General features: G+C 34.5%; 1 protein-coding gene across 2 annotated transcripts in view; it reads right to left on the bottom strand.

Annotated features, from left to right (window-relative positions):
* MTA3 (metastasis associated 1 family member 3) overlaps positions 1–22,545 on the bottom strand; it is a 113,232-nt gene that overhangs the window by 64,284 nt on the left and 26,403 nt on the right. For both annotated transcript variants that reach the window (XM_025045163.1, XM_025045162.1), the window contains exon 3: positions 8,963–9,089. In XM_025045163.1, the coding sequence (XP_024900931.1) occupies positions 8,963–9,089 (127 nt within the window). The remainder of the gene's footprint in view (positions 1–8,962; positions 9,090–22,545) is intronic.

Here is a 22,545-nt window from a genome sequence, read left to right on the forward strand (position 1 = left end):
TTATGATTGGCAAAATTAAAATGTCACTAAGTGGGCTGGAAGATAAAAGTCAAAGATTTAGCTCAGAACCAAAAACGTAAAATATAAAAAGGACAGTAGGCAATAAATCCAGGAGATCTAACATACAAGCAATAGAAATACTAGAAAGAGAAAAAACATGAAAGAAATATTAGGAAAAACTTTCCTGGCAATAAAGGAAGACAGGTATTTAAAATGGTCTACCAAATAACCTCACCACTGCGGTATCACTTGAATTTCAGGATACAAAGAATAAGCGATTTCTAAGAAAATTTGAGAGGGAAAAAAACAGGTAATATGCAAAGTATGTAGAATCCATGTGATATAAAACTACAGTTCAATGACAATAGATGTGTGAGGACAATGGTTAATCCCTTTATATTTAGAGGGAAAATTATTTTCAACCCAAAATTCAGTAGCAAGCCAAGTTATGCATAACATGTGCAGTAATAAAATTATCTATGAATTTCATTTCAGAATAAAGAAGTATTAAGAAATACATAAGAGGTTGAGTCTAATAAAGTTGAGGACCTCTGCTGTAAGATATTATCCATTAAAATATAAAACATTAAAATATAGCATATAAAATATTATACATTAATATATAAAATATAAAATTTCTTTTGCTGTGCAAAAGCTTTTTAGTTTGACACCAGGGATGGATGTTGAGAAAATCAAGCTAAGTGAAATAAGCCAAACAGAAAAAGTTGAAAACCACATGATATCACTTATATGTCGGATATAAATCTAAAAGCAACAAATAAACAGGACAAACAAATAGAAACTCATGGACATGGACAATAGACTAGTGATTACCAGAAGGTGGGGGGTGGGAGAGGTAGATGGAGTAAAAAGGGTCAAATATGTGGTGAAAGAAAAAATGTAACTATGGGCAGTGCCTTACTGTTGAATTGTACACTTGAAACTTACTGAATTTCATTAACCAATGTCATTATGATACAAAAAAAATCCCTAAAATTAAGAATCAAAACCAAAAAACAGAATTCTTCCAACTAGTATATGAAGGAACAGTTAATTAGAATATCAACACTCTCTAACAACTATGATTTAATAGATCCCTAGGCAATAACTGTTAAATGTTAGTGACATTAAGAAAAGAAATATTATATACCTGATATATATACCACCTATGAAAAAGTTTTTGTCTCTTGCACCTCCCTTTTCTCTGAAGGAATGGAGGGAGGAAGTAAGAAAACTGAACCGCATCCTCTCTATCTAATGACCAATTAATTCATGAGAAATACAAGGGAGAGAGGGACCTGGTAAAGGACACCACAGAAATAAAATCAGTAAAATCCAAACATTAAGAAACAAACCTCTCACTTTGTCAACAAAAAATAGCAAGGGAGGAAAAAGAAAACAAAAAGCGGTGGGGGAAGTCTTCATTTATTTTCCCCTATGGCCACCCAACTTACTTGGCACCATTTCCCAAAAAGATCACCCTTCCCCACTACATTGCAGCAGTACTGTCATCAAATATCAAGTTGTATTATATATGTGGGTCCATTCTGGCTTTTCTATTCTGTTCCACTAATTTATTTCTCAATCTACTTATTATTATCACCCTACTTTAATTATTGTAACTATACAAGTGTCTTAATATCTAATGATAAAAGCCTCTAACATTTTTGTTCTTTAAGACTGATTTTGTCAGTGGTTCTCAAACGTTTTAGTTTCAAGATCTCTTTACATTCCTAAATTTGAGGATCTCAAAGAGCTTTTGTGTTTGTGGGTTTTACCTGTCAATATTTACCATGTTAGAAATTAAAATTGAGAAAAATTTTAACACTTACTAATTAATGTAAAATAAAAATAAACATTACATATTAGGAAAAACATTACAAACAATTACTATATTTCTAAAACAAAAAAATTAATGTGAACGGTCAAATTACTTTACATTTTTGCAAAGCTCTTCAATGTCTGGCTTAACAGACTAGATTTTCACCTGAGTTAACAAGTCCACTTCTTTTTTAAAAGACATCCACGAAATACTCACGTCTAAATAAGAAGTGCCTTTCAGTGCTTATTTCAAGTAAAAATGATGTTCTGTGAAGAACGCAGCTAGTTCAGCTTACATTTCAAACAATACCATAAATTTGGGTGTTTTTTCCCGAAATGACCATCTCACTTTCATATACAGCAGAAGTAATTTATGCATACTTCCTATTTCTTCACACAGAACATTAAAAAGATGTATAATCTCTTGAAACAAGGTAGAGGTGACAGTTGCACAAAATTAATGTACTGAATGCCACTGAATTGTACCCTGTACCATAATAAATAACTTTTTTTTAAATAAAAGAAAAAGGTATTGTGTGGATTTTTGATGTTGTGTAAACTTTCTCTTAATTTTTTTAAAAAAGACATGTAAGAAATAATTAAAAATTAAATAAAAATTTTAAAAAGACATAAAAGATCAAGATTTATTAAAATCAATAAATTTTAGTGTTTTATCAAGAACATTCTTCAGTGAAACTTGTTTTTGTTTTTTCATTGCAAATGAATATAAGTGAAGAATACAGTGAAAACTATAGCATGGTCTCGTGCCACTGCCTTGATTGGTACTAAGGTGCCAGTGGTTTATCCACCATTGCTTTTGCATATGCTTTTTGCTTTTGCAAAACCAACGCAGGGAAAAGGCAAATAACACCTTAATGTTATGAAAATAGTTTTGATCTCACAAAGCCCTTAAAGGGTCTCGGGGGACTCCCAGGAGTACCCAAACGATGCTTTGAAAATGCCTTGTTTTCACTGTTCTTGATCCTTTCTATTCCCATAAATTTTGTAGTTTCTCAATTTACACACACACACGCACGCGCGCACGCGCACACACACACACACACCCTGCTGAGCTTTTCTTTGGAACTGTATTTGAATCTTTGGATCAATTTGGGAAAAACTGACATACTGTCTATGCATTTACTTATTTACTACCCCTGCGTTTACTCATCTTTAATTCCTTCAGCAATACTTTGTAGTTTCTATGTAGAGTTTCTGCACATCTTCCCCTTTCCCCTTTTTTACAAATTTTTCTTTAGATTTATTCCTAGGTATTTGATGTTTTTGATGATATAAATATTTAAACTTAATTTCCTAACTGACCCCTCTCTTCATACCATATACATACAACAAACTTAAATACAGAAGGTGAAACAGTAAAACTTCAAGAAACCATAGAATATCTTCACGATCTTAAGAAATCTTTAACACATGGATTAATTTTTGCATGCGCTTTCTTAATTTAACTGTCCTCCCCTTTTGCTGCTCCATCATTCATTTCCCAACCATATTTCTCACATATTTAAAAACAAACCAACCAACCTAGAAAGAGCAAAGATAACAATAGTGACGCAGAAGAATGAGCACTACTTAACAACGGAGGAAGCTACTACACACAAGTAATGTAGCTCCTCTGCCATTCCAAGTAAATTCTAGCAACGTGCAGCCAAAATCCAACAAACACATATAAGATTAGAAAAGAAAATGCATCATACGCCAAAATGTTAGTGCTGCTGGGTGGAGGAATTACAAGAGCGCGTGTGCGTGTGTGCGCGTGCATGCATGCATGCCAAAGTCTTTTTCTGTATTTTCCACATTTCAACAATAAATTATAGTTTTCATTATCAGAAAACAAATAATGAGTTTATTTTAAAATTTTATTATGTAGTAATGATGCGAGAACAGCAAAATGGCAAATTCATAACATACTGTGATGGAAATAGAAACTGACAATAATTCTTGAAAGAAATTTACCATTTTGCAATAAAAATATTTGAAAAATGTACCCGTAAATTAGAAACAGGTCTGTTATCAAATGGTAATAGTAGTCCACGTAACTACTTCACTACTAATGGGGAAGAGAGTATAATATAATGAGGGGTTTCCAGTAAATTTCCATTTATTCTGTCTTCATCAGGACCAGTCACGTTGTCAGGCTAGGATGGGGATTAAATGAACACAAAATGACATTTTCCCTCTCTTAATGTCCAAATTTTAAAATATCACTTTTTCCCATTATATATCTAATATGTTTTTATTTCAGAAAAAATAGAAATACAAAAAGCATAAAAACAGAAGTTGCTTGCACTTTAATATTAAAACAATTCTGAAATCCATTAAATACCAAGTTCCTAGCTATATTTGTGATGCAGAAATATGCTTATTAATGAAAATCACTTTATTCACAAAAAATCATTAACTAAAAAATAAATAATTCTGCAATAAACATCAGTAATTATATTTCTACAAAGTTGCATGAGAATTTCTGTTAGATAAAATCCAAAAAGCAGACTTGCTGGGTCAGAAGATATGCACACATTACAATCGGAGTTTTCTGATTATCCTAACACTTGAATATAGAAGAGTTACCTATTCCCTATCTTCACCAGCGCTGGGTATTAAGAAATATTGTATTCCATCCCCTAAATGACACTGGTTGGCTAGGAACTTTTCTATTTCTCACTTTTTCATGGTTGCTATATACGCTTATAAATTCATTTTGTTTGGTGAAAATGTATATACAAAAAAAAAAAAAAAGGCTTCCTATCCTGTGCCTAGCCCTCCAAATAAAAGCTTTATCAAGAGTAAGTCACTCTCCTTCAGAGTCCTGAGCAACTTGTGATTCTATATATCCAATCTTTAATTCTCATAAAAGAGAAAGGCACATGATCTAAAATTTCATTTAAGATCAGTAGTAATCGGGAAGACATTATTCTATTATCTGTTGATGGCATTTATTTTTCTTTAAAGAGCAAAAATTAAATTAAATGAAAACTGCAAGCTTCAAATTCTGACTGGCTATTGTTTACTATGTTCCACAGTGGGTAGGTAAAAGGGAAAGAAAGATACTGACCTTTAAGAATCTTGAACTCTAAGACAATATCTGATTAGAACAATCTAAACAAAGTATACGTAAGCCCCAAGATTTATACCAACTGCTCAAGATACTTTTTCAACTAAATTAAAAAAGCTCCTCATTTTGGAGATGAGGAGACTATGTTAGAAGCAACATGGCATCATTTAAACCAAGACATGTTCACTACAAATTGTGGTTATAACTAGTCCTCTACAGAGCAATAATGGTAATTATGATGATGTTTTTATTCCGGAATCCTAACCTAAAATTGTATAAAAGGAAAAGAATGTAGGCGTTCTCTAAAGCATTCTGCCATGAAGAGACTGCTTGAACACTATGTGCACTAATATCTATAGGTTCCAGAATGGCTCCTCTGGCCTTTTTAAAAAGCATATTCAAGGTTAAGCAATGAGGTAGACAGGATCTTCACCAGCGATGCTCTGAAAAAGGCCATGTCTACCAGCATGGTTATAACAGTTTCTTTACCACTACTCATACATAACAAGACAGCTCCTAGAGCAAATCATCATTTCAAAAGCCCTCACTGTTAAGACAAATTGAGGCCAATAATCAAGAAGTACCTAAGTAAATGCTTTTAAGACACACTGAAGCATAACTTCAAAGGCTGTGATCTAGATCCCAAGGTTAGCCAGCAGGAAAGGATTGGCTCTTTTTAAATATGACTAAGTAGCTGCACCAGGGCTGGGAAGAGGAATTAATCATTATACAAACAATGCAGTAATTAGCAGCTTCTAAAAAGCCAGGCTTTGTGCATTCAATATGTGGAAAAACTGACAATGGAACATATATAAGACACATCCATAAACTTAGGCACCCAGTCAAGTAAATACCTCCCAGTTGCTACTATATATCTAGCATTATAACATCATCTTTTAGTATAATCGTATAGTTTATACACTTAACTCAGTTTTTAATTTAGTTCTGCCCATTTGACTTGAGCATCTAAACAGAAAAATTATGTGATAAAATAGAAAATCAAAGAGCCTACCTATTCGACAAAGTACTTAACAGCTTTCTTTCTCTTGACGCTATTAACACTTACAGTGATGTATACACCATAAAACTGTATGTCTGCAGCCAGGCAGTCTGGGTTCAATTTCTGAATCTGCCATTTAAAAGCTGTAAGTCTGACAAGTTACTTAACCTTTTTGTTCTTCAGTCTCCTCATCTGTAAAATGCAGGTTATAACAAGACCTACTTCATAAAGTCATTGTGAGAATAAGATACACATAAAGCAACTGGAATAGCACCTATCCTAAAGGTTCAATAAATGTTAGAATTTTTAAGATCCGAGTTCAATAAACATGGGCTATATATAAGACGAATAAAGTACTACATACACATATAACAAGTATAGCAGCTGGCATAACAATAAATTTCACAGTACTTTATAGTGTATGCAGCATATAATCTATTACTAATGACCTAAGGCACTGTGACTCTCCTCTTTCCCCGCCAAAAAATGTTCCAAAGGCATTCTCGTTGCTAAAGTCCTATCTACCTCACAAATAAGACGGTGGTGAACCACTAACTCTACCCAGAACAGTCCCAGGCCTGTTCGCTCTCTTCCAGCAGAATCAGAAGAAACTAAGAGTTGCCCCCCTGCCACTTTGAAAAACTCATAGCATCCAGTGAGTATTATAGCTAAGAAAAAAAAACCTATGTTCCATATAGCACAAGGAAATTCTGGGCACTTGATAATGTCCTTGAGAATAAAAAGCCAGTATTCACCAAATTACCCCTCTTTGCGGCCAAAGAACAATGGGGCTTCAGTAATTTTCTCCTGTTATAGCAGAAATAGATAGGGCATGATTTCAACATTAGCAAAATGTCAAAATCACTCCAACGTGCACTTGTTCTACATCAGCACGAAGGCTGATTAGCACGGCTCCATGCTTTGGCCAGAGACTGCCCCTAACCCCATTCAGCTATTTAAAAATGAGAGCCACAGATGAGAATATGTGCCTCCACACTACTCCCTCTCAACCTGGGGCGGGGAGGGAGGAGGGAAGCCCCAAATGTCTAAGGCATCTCTTCATCATAATTCAAAAGAATTGCCACATGGTAAACTCTTTGAATTTACAAGCTAGGAACTTTGTTTTACACTTATATCAAGCACTTAGTAAACTACCTAATCTAGAATATACTCAAGAAATGTGTTCAACAGTGACTGATCATGTATACTATGTAATTTCTGTGTTCAACATAGGGGTGCCTTGATAATTATATTTCAATATATTCTCTAAGTCTTTACAGAAGATGAACAACACATCTCTAGTTTTCCATTCCAAGCAATCTGTTAAAGAAAACCAACATTACTTGTAAACAGATTCCAAGCTATCAGGAGGGTAAATTAAAAATATACTTTCTTTTTTTTTTTGATACATTTTAAAAACCATTTGTCAGATTCTCGTTCTGGCAAGATTCTTAGAACTGGCCACATAACTTCTCGAGCTTAAAATGAATCTTTAGTATATTCTAGCTTCTGCCAATTAAATAATAAATGTATACGGCTCTTTAACATTTATTAGTTACATATATCTTTAAGAAAATTATAAAATGTTTTCATGTTCCATCTCTTTGAGCAAAAATTTTCTTCCGTAATTCCTTAAATACCCCTATTGTAGATAAAATGACCATTCCCCAATTATCTGGCCTGATTATCTTTTCCAGCAAAGGACCTAATTCGCACAGAATATACTAATTTCTAGCCAATCTAAACATAGAGTCCCCTAAAAAAAAAAAAAAAAAAAAAAAGAACAAAATAAAGCAATGATATGATATAAACCATTGAGGGGAATCAAGACAGTTTTGAAAATATCTGGAGAAAAAGGAACTACAGTTACCTCTGTCATACATTTCCTGCCTTAGAAAATCTCTATGTCTACTTTGAAAAGAGAAGTATGCACAAAGGTGCTTGGAGTTAGAGTAGAGGTGGAGGGCCTGGACATACGAGGACCAAATCAGAGCTTTAGGAAGTCTCCAAACCTGTCTGAGCGCAAAATGGCAGACTTCGATTTCAATACTAACACTGGGGGCTAAAGAAAAGGGGCAATTATTGAAATAAAACAGTTAATATATTTTATTTCCATATAGTAACAGTTTTAAAGATAATTATGACTAGTGGAGAGCTGAATAAAAGAAATAAAGACTGTGAACAAGAGTTGAAAGAATTTCTTTAACCTGAGGAGACAAAAGCACTGCATTCTCTCACATCCATCGCTGTGGCCACGTGCTGCTGCTCCCTGCACATATCTATGCTCACCTGTTTCCTCTAACTGAAACATGCCCCACAGTCTCTCAAAGGCTGAGTAAATGCCAACTCATTCTGAAGTTTTCCTGACTCTGAGATCAGTAACTGTCTGTCTTTTGAGTTCAAACATTTTGTTACACCTCCAAGATGCACCTATTACAGAAGGCACTGAGAAACAGTTTAACTGTGATTATGCTTAAATTTTACCGCTACCAGCAGATCATAAAAGACAACCATCATTCCTCCACAACTCCCCAAACTACAAAACAGGCACTCAATTTTTTCACCTTTACATCTCATTATTGCACAGAGCAGATAAGGGAGTAATAAGGGAGTAATAAAAAAATGTAAAGTTTTCATCACAGAAGTCCTCAAAAGAAAAGGCCATATATTCTAGACAGTCAAGAGTCACCTTCCTGGGAACCAGATCTTGGGTCCTAGTTCTTGGATTCTAATGACTCTAATGTTCTAGGAATCAGGGAAGACCAGCGTTCCCCAAATTGGTCTGCTGTACCCTGTTCTGCAGGATGCTATAGATACCCAGATAAACTAGGAAAGTCTCTTTTAAAATAAAGCTAAAATGATTACTGCAGAACATTTTTGAGGCTTTAATATGTTAATACACACCATGAAATTCCAAGATAAGATTGCATTACGAAGCAGTTTAGTAAATTAATTTAAGCAAGATCATGACGAGAGTTTGGAAAATGCCTCAAAGAAGGTTGTTTTGGGTTTTTTTTAATTGTTCAATATTACTGAGTACTTCAAACCAACTTCTAGAAAGTTCTTACCTGATATGTGTTGCAGGCAGAGATTCATATTGACGTGACAAAAAGAGTTCCCTATGTTTCAACTGATGTTTCTGTTTATCAGTCAAGTCGGCCTCAACAGTAGTTTCAGATTCTTCCTCAATTTCTTCTACACAAATAAAATTCAAAGAGTTCATTATTAAAAGCGCATTATCTATCTGGATATTAAGATAGAGCAAATCAACCCTTCATTTAATATTTTCTTCATACTAATTCATTTTAAATTTATATATTTAGCTTCTCATTTAAATTACATCCATAAAATTAAGTTACCAGGTCTTAAAGAAAGAGGAAGACCAGTTTAAAAATGGCAGATGAAACATATATATATATCTTCTCTTCCTCCATAAAACCACACAAAAGTGGCAATTAAAATGTATCAACATTTCAATGACAATAAAAAATGAAGCAATAATGGAAGATTTTCGACCCCTAAAAAAAAAAGTTTTAGCAGATGTGAAAAAAAAAAAAGTACATACTTAGCCAAGATAAGGCAGTGACAATCTGTATGCATACAGAAGGACGAAATGGAGAAGACAGGCACAGGACGTGACTGACTTATCCCAAAGATACCAAGTACTGTGAGAAAGAGGAGTGGGGTGAAAGCTAAAAAAAAACAAAACAAAAGGAAAGAAAGGGCTGAAAGTACAACATCCAGAAAGAAATAACAGAAAAAACAGATTTCTTTACTTCTTTTTGGAGGTGAGGGAAGACCTGTCATAGAAACGATTCAATAAAATTTCCTCTTACTGAGCGAGATGAGTATCCAGATTGAATTGTCAGCATAATTAAGTGCTAACATGAGAAGATCACAAAAATTTACAGGAAGGAAACGAAGATCACATACAAAAGATTTAGACTAGGGTGGAATCACATGTGAATAGCGACACTATGCTTTGATGGTAGAGCAATGCCATCCAAGAGAAAAAATGGTGTTCAACCTGTAATTGCATAGTAAACTATTTATCAAGTCTGAAAATAGAGTAAGGACAAACTTTCATTCACTTAACCAAGAGTTATTAGGTATTTAAACAGGCACTATTCAAGGTGTTGAAGACAAGCAGTGAACAAAACAGTTATTGCCTTCAGGTAGCAGGGTTAGAAGGAAGGGATGGAAGAAATAGGAAATGTTAAAAAAAAAAAAAAAAAAAGCAAAACACTATATTTAATACTGTTTAAAGACAAAAATGATCAAATTTCATTTACAGCTTCAATTGCAAATCACTTTAGATACAAAATTTTTGCACCTCTCAGGGCTCACAGATCCTCTGCAGCCTTACCTGAACCAGACTGTGTGGGTATGGGCATAGGTGGGAGCACTGAGATGCAAGGGTGAAACAGCTATAAGGTGTGTGCGGGGCTGTGGGGCTGGGACGGATGGCTCCTCAAACAGGAAGTAGAGCCCAAGTTCAAGCCTTTGAAATCTTTTTTTTTTTAATGCCAGTTTATTTTTTTCATACTATATTTACATAATTTTTAACATTTTATTTTTTTGAAATCTTAATTTGAGGACACTTATTGGCAACACACACACACACACACGCACACACACACACACACACACACACACACACACACACTAACCACCACCACCATCACCAATTTCTGTTCCTTGCAATTCCTGTAAGTACTTATTTATGAACCAAGGACCACAAAAGAGATTTTAACACATACAGCCCCCTAGTTGTAGCAGTTCTTTTGAATTGCATGAGGATCATGAATGGGCTAAATGTCAGATATTTTCCACTTTCAAATTTTGAAAACTCTGAATGGAAAATGAACCTAGAAAAAGACTGACCTGACTCAAAAAAAGAACAAAGTGATTTTAAAATCTTTGAATGTTCAAAAAAAAAAAAACTTTCAATGTTCTTTTTAATGAACTACTCAAAAGAAAGACAGCACTAAAAGAACCATTTACTTGCAAGTCTAATAACATTTCACCAATGGAGATCAATGAAATTAATTGTTGCACTGGCACTATTAGCCCCAGCAAATATCACATAAAAAAAGTTTACTCTTTGCCTAAACAGGATTTGATAAATTGTTGTTCTGTAAAATAGGAGTCCCCAACCCCTGGGCCACGGACCAGCACCAGTCTATGGCCTGTTAGGAACAGGGTCACACAGCAGGAGATGAGCAGCAGATGTGAGAGCGAAGCTTCATCTGTACTTGCAGTTGCTCCCCAGCACTAGCATCACTGTCTTAGCTCCACCTCAGATCATCAGTTATTAGATTCTCACAGGAGCACCAGTCCTTTGGTGCCAAAAAGGTTGGTGACCGCTGCTGTAAAACATAGCTAACTGAATTCTAATGTGTACCCTAATATGTAAGCATATAGAGCGAAAACAGCAAAGAGCTCTACAAATAATAACAGCAGCAACTCTTATTTTCTTATACAACCTCTTGGTACAGGGCGAAAAGGACTAAACTCTGACATCCGACCTAACCAAAGACAGAAATCACAACAGCATCTGAAACTCATTTTTAAAAACTTATTAGTTAAATTTCATTTACATATTTCTATAAATTTACTGTGGCTTCTGGACAAGAATGACTCCCATGCCATTAATACTCTAAAAACATTAAACCACCACAATGGCATAAATCTGCATTTGGACAATGAAAAATTTAAGAGACCAAATATAACTATCATCATCAAAAATCATGTAAATGGTAATGTTTATAATTTTCTAAAACCATTTTACCAAGCTTGATGGAATATCAAATTTTCTAAAAGTTATTAAGTAGAAGTCCCATACTATACACAATGACAGTAGAGACTGACATCAAATTATTTGCTTAAGTTTCATTACAGTTAGAAAAATTTCAGTATACATAGTTTATTAGCAATAAGGCTCTTGGGGCATGGAGGAGAGAAAGACTACAGAAGGAAGCTGTACAAAGGGATTGTATGAAGTTTTAAGGAGCAATATAGATATCACTGTACTTAATACTGATATCTTCTGTTTTAGCTGTATGGGCCAAGTAATGCGTGACCCAGCAAGGCTCCACAAATTGCAAGGTTGTAGCCAGCAGGATGAGAAAGAAGCCATGGCCAAAAAGCTCAGTAAGGCTAGTTACACATGCAGGCTGAGAGGAGGTGGGATAACTCTAGTAAAAATAATGTCTAAGAAGCAAGGGTCAGAGAGGGAAAGCAAACTAGCTGAGTAGTCCAGAGCACCAGAGCATGCAGCTATGGGATATGGGAGATCAGGCTCGGCAACAGGTTACAATTAGGAACTCAGACAAGGCTTTAGAGATTGGGTAGATGACATGTATTCAAGACCACAGCAGGCGAATGATCAAAGTAGGTACCTGAACAACAAGGGAAGAGATGTAGGGAAAGAAGAGCCATTACTGATTCTAGGTACTTTCCTTGAAACTGGGTGTTTTGGAACAGATCAGAATTATAATTCCTACACATTAGTTGGGAGGGATGGAATGGGGAGCGGGCAGGAGGGGAGTTCTCCAGAGGTTATTCTCAAGCTTCCTTATGTCTTTTTTAACAAAATATCAGCCCACAATGATATTAATTAGCTGGTACAGGCGGTACAGAAAAGCAGATGGTTAACAATTTGTCTATAGATGCATTTAACAAGTACCCAAATGTTTAAAGGCATATTATTGGACTGAAGATAGCTTAGTATTGATGCAACTCAAGCCTGCCTGGTAAGAAAAAAAAATCCTCAAAAAAGGAATAAGCAAGTTGAATAAAATTAGGATTTTTATGACAATTGAGATTTCAGGAAACTATCCGAATAAAGAGAAGCAATTTGGCAGTCTAGAGGCAAATGATCAATAAACAAAGATCAATTATATTTCTATCACTAGCAATGAACAATCCAAAACCGAAATTAAGAAAATCTCATTTATGACAGCATCAAAAGGAAAAAAAATTAAGAATATATTTAACAAAAGACAAAACTTGTACACTAAAAACTACAAAACGTCATTGAAAGAAATTAAAGAAGACCCAAATAAATGGAAAACTATGTTCACAGATTGGAAGACTTACTAAATTGATCTACAGATTCAATGCAATCCCTACCAAAATTCTAACTGCCTTTGTTGCAAACACTGACAGACTAATCCTAAAGTTCCTATGGACATACAAGTGACCCAGAATAGCCAAAAAATTTTTGAAAAGAACAAATTTAAGAAGACTCACTTCCTCTTAAATTTCAAAGCTTACCTGAAAGCTAGAATAAGCAAAACTTTAGACATATAGATCAATGGAATATAACCGAGAGTCCAGATAAGCCCATGCATTTATGATTAACTGATTTTGGACAGGGGTGCCAACACAATTCAATGAGGGAGTGAAGAGTTTTTACGAATGGTACTGACAACTGGAAAGAATGAAGCTGGATCCTAACACTATATATAAAAATTAATTCAAATGCATCAAAGGCCTAAATATAAGAGCTAAAACTATAAAACTCTTATAATAAATAAAACACAGGTATAAATTTTCATGACCTTAGACTAGACAATGGTTTCTTCACTGTGGTACACTAAAGCAGCAGGCCCCAACATTTTTAGCAACAGGGATCAGTGGTTCTATGAGAAACTAATGCCTGAATATCTGAGGTGGGGCTGAGGCAGTGATGCTAGCTAGCACTGGGGAGTAGCTGCAAACACAGATGAAGCTTCACTCGCTCGCCTGCCGCTCACCTCCTGCATTGCGACCCGTTTCCTAACAGGTTATGGACCGGTACTGGTCCGCAGCCCAGGGGTTGGGGACTCCTGTTCTAAGGCATAAACAACCAAAGAAAAAAGAGATAAGTTGGAATATTAAAAATTTTGTGCTTAAAAGAACACTTATCAAGAAAGCAAACAGACAACCCACTAAATGGGAGAAAATATTTATAGATCATGTATCTGATAAGAGTCTAGTATCCAGAATAGAGAACTCGTAACTCAAGAATAAAATGACAACCCAATTAAATAATGTGCAAAAGATGTGGAGACATTTCTCCAAGATAAGCAAATGGCCAATAAATACGTAAAAGGACATTCAACATCATTAGTCACTAGGAAATACAAATCAAAACTACAATGAGGTATTTCACACCAACTAAAATGACTATAATAAAAAAGATAACAAATGCTGGCAAAAATGTGGAGAAATTGGAATCTCTATACATTATTGGTGGGAATGTAAAATGGTGCAGCTTCATCATAAAAGTTTAGCAGTTCCTCAAACTGCCAAACAGAGTTACTATATGACCACGCAATTCCTTTCCTAGGCATATACCCAAGAGAAATGAAAACATGTCAACACAAAAACTTATATATGAATGTTCATAGCGGCATTATTTATAATAGCCAAAAAGTAGAAACAACTCAATGTCTTATCAACCAAAAAATGGATAAACAAATGTAGTATACCTATACAATGGGATATCATTCAGCCAATTAAAAGGAATAAAGTGCTGATTCATGCCAGAACATGGATGAATTTTAAAACGTACTAAATGAAACATTATGAAAGTGAAAGTCACAAAGGACCACATATTATATGATTCCATTTATATGGAAAGTCCAGAATAGGCAAATCCACAGAGATAAGAAGTAGATCAGTTGTTGCTAGAGAATGGGTAAAAGAAGAAATTGGGGAGCAACTGTAATGGATACGGGTTTCTTTCTGGAGTGATGAAAATATCCTGGAATTAAATAATCGTTATGGTTATACAAATCTGTGAATATACTAAAAACTACTAATTGTTCAACTTTTTAAAAGGATGAATTACATAGTATGTGAATTGTATCAAAAAGGAAAAAAGCTAAACTTAAAAAAAGGGGTAGGGGCAAATGAAATGCAAAAGATCGAAAGAATGGATAAATTTCAGTACAGCAATACACTTTATCCAGGGGGAATATGTTCCAAGACCCTCAGTGAATGCCTGAAGCCTTGTATAGTACCAAACCCTATATATACTATGTTTTTTTCCTATATACGCATCTATGATAAAGTTTAATTTACAAATTAGGCACAGTAAGAGATTAACAACAATACTAATAAAAAATAGAACAATTATAACAATATGCTGTAATAAAAGTTATAGAAATGTGGCATTATTAAGTAAGTTAAGGGTTATTTGAATACAAACACTGTGATACTGAGACAGTTGACCTGATAACCAAGACGGCCACTCAGTGATTAATGGGCAGGTGACATACACAGTGTGAATTTGCTGGACAAAAGGATGATTTATAACCTGGGCAGAACAGAGCATTAAGACTGTGTGAGATTTCATCATGCTACTCAGAACCATACACCATGTAAAATTTATGGATTGTTTATTTCTGGAATCTTCTACTTAATATTTTCATACCATGGTTGACTGTGGGTAACTGAAACTGCAAAAAGGGAAACTGTGGATAAGCGACGGGGGGGGGACGACTACTGTATAGTCATGTAATAGAATTCTATTCAGTAGCCAAAAATGAACAAGTGAATCCACATACTAACATAGATAGATCTCAGAAACTTGATACTAAACAAAAAAAAGGCAATCTGCAGGACACGTATGTACAACAATATTTATTTTTTAATGCAAAACAATCCTCTATATAGATACAAACACATGTAGCAAAAGTATAAAAATATGCATGGAAAAAAAACACACAAAAGGAAGAGCAATTCACCTATGGGGAAAGTCGGAAAGGAATGGGGCTGGGGAGGGATACACATAGCACTATGAGAATCTGAAGCAAATATGTCAAAATCTTAAGAGGAGACAAAGCTGGTTGGTAGGTTCATAATTAGCACTATATTATTCTCTTTTCTGCTTCCTAAAAATACTTCAAAATAAAAAGTGAATAGGACCCAATGGAAAGAAAACATTTCTTTTGCCTGTAACTAAACTCTAATCCATGCTAAAGTTTTTTTCCAACTACCGTATGGTTGATAAAAATTTCTCAACCTATATCTCTCTTATATTCATCTCTTTCTATCATCATGCCAAAATATAAATTTCAGCTGGCGTTCTGTATAACATTAATCAATTTTCAAAATATATACAAATAAATTTTGGTTTTAAAGATTAAAAAAGGAGAGGAAATCAGAAAAGTAGCCCATCTTAGGAGATAAAAACAGGAAAAAAACAAGAGTCAAATGCTTCTAAAAAAAAATGCATGAGATAAATAGGGAGATTATTGGAGTGAGTGAGAAGTTAACAGTACTAAGAAGATTAATGTAAAGTTGTAAGAAGCCTCTGAGATTTTGGTACCCGATCCTTGAGATTTTAGCCAATCTTCAGCTGGAGGAGTCCGCTCCTATTTGCTACAAAGCAACACTCACACAAGCTTAAGGTATTTGTCACAATATGCCTTCCACTACAGTCATCTGATTTACTGGGTCCCTTGAGAACAAAGATGGGTCATTTATCTTTGTATCCACACTGTTTTACTTGAGCTAAAAGAGGTGGAACCTCAAGAAATGTTCACAGTGGACTAGGTAAGAATTATCAGCTAAAGCTCAAGTGAGTGGTTGCAAGGATATACTCACAAAGTTATGACATAAAACACTGTACAGAGTAACTAACCATCAAAAAGTTAGTGTTCAAGCGGCTCTACTTTTTACATTTTGTTCCAGTGCTTACTCTAATTTTTTCAGGATTTAACACAGGGTGAATGGGAGACTAGAGTCACACCTGAATTCAAAGTCTAGCACTGCACGTGCCTAGTTGTGTGATCTTGGGAAAATTTTTTACTACTTGGAATCTATAGTTTCTTCAACTATAAAATATGTACATAATTCCTCCCTCATAAGGTTATTGTGAGGATTAAGATAATACATATAAATTGCACAGTAACAAATGGCACTAGATTAAATACTATTACTTTTTTAAAATGAATTTTAATATGATTTTCTTTGACATTTGGAAAACGATCCCTATCTCCTAAAACAATGGTTCCTAATTAAGAAGACACATTATAGTAAAACTAAAACAAATTTAAAATGTTTTTACTTTTTGTAAACTAACAAAAATATTCAGACACCACCTGTGGAGATCCTGATTTAGAAACGGTGGGGTAGGGTCAGGCCAGCTGCGAATCATTTAAGTTAAGAATCATTACTATAAAACACTAATTTTAAAACGTTTTTCTGTTAGAACACCTATACCAGCATGCTTTTTTTCTCAGGACTCCTTCATACTCTTAAATCCTATTGAGGACTTCAAAGAGCTTTTACTTATATGGGTTATATCTACCAATACTGTATTAGAAATTATAGTGGAGAAATTTTTAAACCACAAGAAATCACAAACACACAATCTATTATCATGAATGATGATGTTATCATGTGTCATACAGCCTCCAGAAAAACTCTACTACTATATTCATGAGAGAATCAGTGAAATAATTAAATGACAGCTTAGTATTATTGTGAAAATGTTTTGTCTTCACAGACCCCATGAAAGGTATTCAGGAACTTATGCAAAAGAAATATTAACTGAAAATCTAACATGAAATGAAAGACAAAAACTGGCCGAAGCAAGAGTTTTTTACTTTATTACATTTAAAAAACCTGTCTCAGAAATTTTATCTTCACACTGTGAGATTCAATGACTCATAAGCTGTTCTATAGCAAATTAGGATCACATCAGAAATCTAAGCTATTTCTGCTTTACATTTATTTATTCAAAGAACATTGCATCTGGCAAAGGCTGTCCAATCTTGTAATATATTCAAAGTCCATCTGGAATTTTATACAGGCTTAACATGTCACCATGCGTTTTTCCATATGCTACCAATTTTAAAACTTAAGAAACAAAACAAAAGGATTAGAAGTAACCAAATTTTACAGCCAGACCACCATTCTCTCCAGTTCACACAGACACAGCAACTTTCGTGAGTTCTCCCTCACTTTTATAAAAAACCCTAAAGAGCTTTCAACCACCATTTGGATCAAAACATTCATGACTGAAAAATGACCTGACTTGCCTTATGTTTTCCCTATTTCCTCCCCCCAACCCCACCCTACTGGCAGCAAAAAAAAAGAAAATTTACTGATGTGCCTACCAACGTGTTCTGGGGATATGTGTAAGGAAGACATAAAAGTCCTGCCCTGATAAAGATTACAGCTGATCCAGGATTACAGAAAAGAATACATACTTTCAAGTATGATAAGTATTATAAATTAGGTAGAGTACTCCAGAAGTATCACAGAAGAAACTAATGTAGCCTGAGCTGCCAGCATAGCCTTCTTGAAAAAACACAGTTTAAGCTGAGACCTGAAGGAAAAAAGGCAATGGGGTGGGTGGGTCCCTGTCTTTTTAAACTAGAGAACTGACCCGGGTCCTTATCTGTACTTGAGCTTGACCTGACTCTGTGATTTTCCTGCTTTTACCTTCACATTCCACTGACTAAATCAGCTGAGAGCCTCATAAGGGTGATTAGAACTGTCCTGGTTTTAAAACGGAAATTTCTAAGTTCAGAGAATCCCTCAGTACCAAGCAAACCAACACGTCTGGTCACCTAGCCCTCGTACTACTCAACCTAAGTATTATGTTGTGGGCTACTAAAAGAAAACTTATGGTCCCATAATGGCTAAAATTTAAAGACTGAATATAACAAGTCTCATCAAGAACATAAACAGCTGGAATTTTCATATGGTAACAGAGGAAGTGAAAATTGGTTCAAGCACTTTGGAAAACTTTTTGGCAATATTTACTGAAATAAAGTTATACCTGCCCTATGAACCAATTATCCTCCTACTTGGTATTTACCAAAAAGAATGAGAGCTTAAGTACACCAAAAGACTTGCACGAGAATGTTTATAGTAGCTGTTTTTCATAGGAGCCCAAAACTGAAAATCACTCAAGTCCTTCATAGGAGAATGGATATTTCTGAGCCAAGAAAAAAAAACTATTACTACTAACAACAAGCAATAACATAAATGGATCCTACAGACATGATGCTGAGTGAAAAAAGTCAGGCAGAAAAAGGGTAAATACTATAGGTACGCCATTTAGATGAAGTTAAAGACCGGAAAAACTAACAGATGGTAGTAGACATCAGAATAGTGATTACCAAGAGTAGGAAGAGGGTGGTAATGACTAGGAATGGGCACAAGGGAACCTACTGGGGTATTAGAAAGTTTCTCTATCTTCATCTGAGTGGGAGTAACAAAAAGCACACACGTGAAAATTTACTAACTGCGCACTTTACCCATTCCACTGTATTTTATACCTTGATTTAAAAATTGTTTACAAAAACTAGGATATCTGCTCCCAGACAAATAAGTAACAGGGGCCAGATCTACCCTCCTGTCTGAAATTACCAAAATGATTAGAAAATTAATAATTTAAAAAGCAGACAAAACATATACATCAGTTTTATCTGCACGACCAGACATCAGGCAATCAAGAACAGTGATCCTGAGAGACAGGAAACAAAAAGGTGAGCCCTAACACTTGGCCTGCTTAATGCCTTGAGAGTTTCCAGGCAACACTGCAAAGAGGGGAAACTGAGGCAGAGCCTGGCAGACTTAAGGAGACAAAACTGAGAGATCAGGGAGACCAAAGTGACTAGAGTTCAGAAGATAGGGTACCAGGGAAGAGAAAAACCATGGAGATTGCAGAGGTTGATCCTCAGCAAAGTACTTACTAATCAGTAACTGCATGTGAGGAAACCATCAGGAGCCAAAGAAAGAATCAGAGGGAATAGTACCCATTGCTCACATGGAGCCATGCATAGATTTATCTCCAAACAGCCACACTAGAAAAGCTCATAAGTCATGGTGTATTGGGTAGAGTACCCAGAATGGTCTTGCCTAAGTATGGGGAACAATTAAGCCCTAGAGTAAGCATTGATTGTTCCATACCCACTTAACAAATACATGTTAAGTCATAAACACAACCAGAAGAATCAAACAGATTCCAAGTTACTTAAGTGCATCCCAGAGCAAAGCTCAAGAAGATTTATAAGAATACAAAAATATCTGAGATGCAAAAAAGTACAATTTACAATGTCTGCTACACATCTATTAGCAGGCCTAAAATTAAAAAGACTGACCATACCAAGTGTTGGCAAAGATGTAAAGAAACCAGAACTCGCCTACACTGCTGATGGAAATGTAAAATGGTACAATCATGTCGGCAGTTTGCAGTTTCTTAAAAAGCTAAAAGTATCCCTATCATATGATACCAAACCAAGAGAATATGTCTATACAAAGACCTGAACACAAATGTTCACAGCAACTTTATTTGTAATAGCCCCAAACTTAACAGTGAAATGTCCATCAACAGATGAGTAGATAAATTGTGTACATTCATACAATGGAATGCAACTCAATAATAAAAAGGTACAAGCCATTGATAATGAGACACACGCTGTGTTCATAGATTAGAAGATTCAATATCAATTTTCCCAAAATGAATCAGATTTAACACAAATCTATTTTGTGTTCAATCAAAATCCCAGCAGGCTTTTCTGTAGACTCTAAAATTCATATAGAAATGCAAATGATCTAGAATAGCCAAAACAACTCTGAAGAAGAGAAATCAAAGTCAGAAGGCTAACATTATTTGGTTTCAAGAAGTACTAGAAAGCTACAATAATCAAAAACATGTTATTGACAAAAAGAACAACAAATGGGTCAATGGACCATAATTCCAGAAACAGCCACATACATATGACCAAAAGATCCGACAAAGACACAAAAGCAATAAGCAATATAATGGAGACAGAATAGCCTTTTCAACAAATGTTACTGGAACAACTGGACATGCAAATGCCCAATGGGAAATAAAAGGAACTTAGGATCCAAACCTTGCATCATATATAAAAATTAACTAAGTAAAAACGGGTCATACTTAAATGTTAAATCTAAAACTACAAAACTAAATAACAGTAAAATATGAAAGTAAAATTCATTCATACTTTCTGGAAGGCTCTTCGAGGTTTTTAAAAAACCTTAAAACTGTACATACTCTCTGATCCAATCATTCCACTCCCCCCAAAAAGTAAATTCAAGAGAAACTACTTACTAGGATAGTCACTGAAGCATTTCTACTCTTTTTTTTTCTATAAACTACTAAATAATTTAAAATAATTGTGCAATGATACACTATTTAAAGTTGTGAAATATGTGATATATGAATTATCAATCTAAGAAACATGAGCCATATCATACTATTGGATATAATCTTTCACAAAGTCTGGAAATCAAGGGTTAGAAAATTTATAGTCTACTGCAGACAAAATAAAAAACAAGGATCAATTATAGGGTACAGAATTAAAACTACATTTCTTACAAACATTTTCTACAATATATTTTCTTCTGAGTGGGAGGCTTTGGATAAAAAGCATCATAATTTCTAAAAATTTCTTATAATCCTGTCATCCTTTCCTTTTCTATTTATAGTCATTTACATGAAAAGGTATACAATCTTGTTTTTAAAGTCATTTCAAATAAGGAAAAATATGGAAAACATTTCTCCAACTGTATATAGTGCTGAGTAATCTGAAAACAACCTCACCAAAGATGGATTTGCTTCCCAAACTATGAAAACCCAGCAAAGGAGTCAACCGTATTATACCTTAAGGGCAAAAAGAATTATACACAAACAATAAATAAAATCTTTTATTTTGTTATCTCTAGGGATGTCTTTCCAAGACTCTAACTTTCAATAATTTTTCTACCAGGTTGAAATTAATTCCTGTCAGGAACTGCAGTTTCACCCATATGAATTACCCATACTCTTTTAAGTGTCAAGCAAATTTGGCTAGCTAGCTATTTTACAACCTTACCAACAAAGGCTCACAAATCCCCACAATATAAAAATATTCATGCAGCTTTAAAAACTAATGGAAGTATTAAACACGGGGTCAGGGGAAAAAGGAAAACACAAGACAAAAGCAACAGATCATGAGGAAAAAAGTGTGCTAAAATGGATGAGTTTATTAAAATCTTTATGCAAAGAAGCTGGACAGAACCAAGATATTATAACTAATGGTGTTTTAAGTTATAATTCATTCCAGCATCTATAAATATTGGCCAACAGAAAGATTTAATTTGGCTACGGAAAAAATGAATTATTCTAGTAAATTATGATATAGTTAGAATCTAACTCTTTAATCCAGGTGAGAACTCTAAACTATTCTGACTTGGCCTACAGGCAAAATGCAGTTTCTACTCTTTCACTGAAGAGATTAAAAACAAAAACAAACAAACAAACAAAAAAAACAAGAGTCAATCTGATATGCAATATCAAATACAGGACACAAAAAACACAAAATAAAAGTAAACAGTAAACTAAGCCTCTTATTTCCCTTTAAAATCATATATCAATCTAGTCCTAAAAGTTCAAGGTCTTCTACCAGTGAAAATATGGTATATCCTTTGGAAGTTTCAAAAATTAATGCCATAAATTAAGGTAAATTTTAATGTGTATTCAAAAAAAATGCTGATGAGAGTTAGAATATAATGATTTTTATCTATTTCTATATTAGAACATAAAAGTCCATATAATATCATTCTTATTCTACCAAAGTAGTGTGAGGCTAGGGACCATTTTACTGTCCATTCTTTCGCCAATTAAAAAACAAAAGGA

Source organism: Pteropus alecto, unplaced genomic scaffold (genome assembly GCF_000325575.1).
Source record: "Pteropus alecto unplaced genomic scaffold, ASM32557v1 scaffold131, whole genome shotgun sequence".
In the NCBI taxonomy this organism is placed as follows: Eukaryota; Metazoa; Chordata; class Mammalia; order Chiroptera; family Pteropodidae; genus Pteropus; species Pteropus alecto.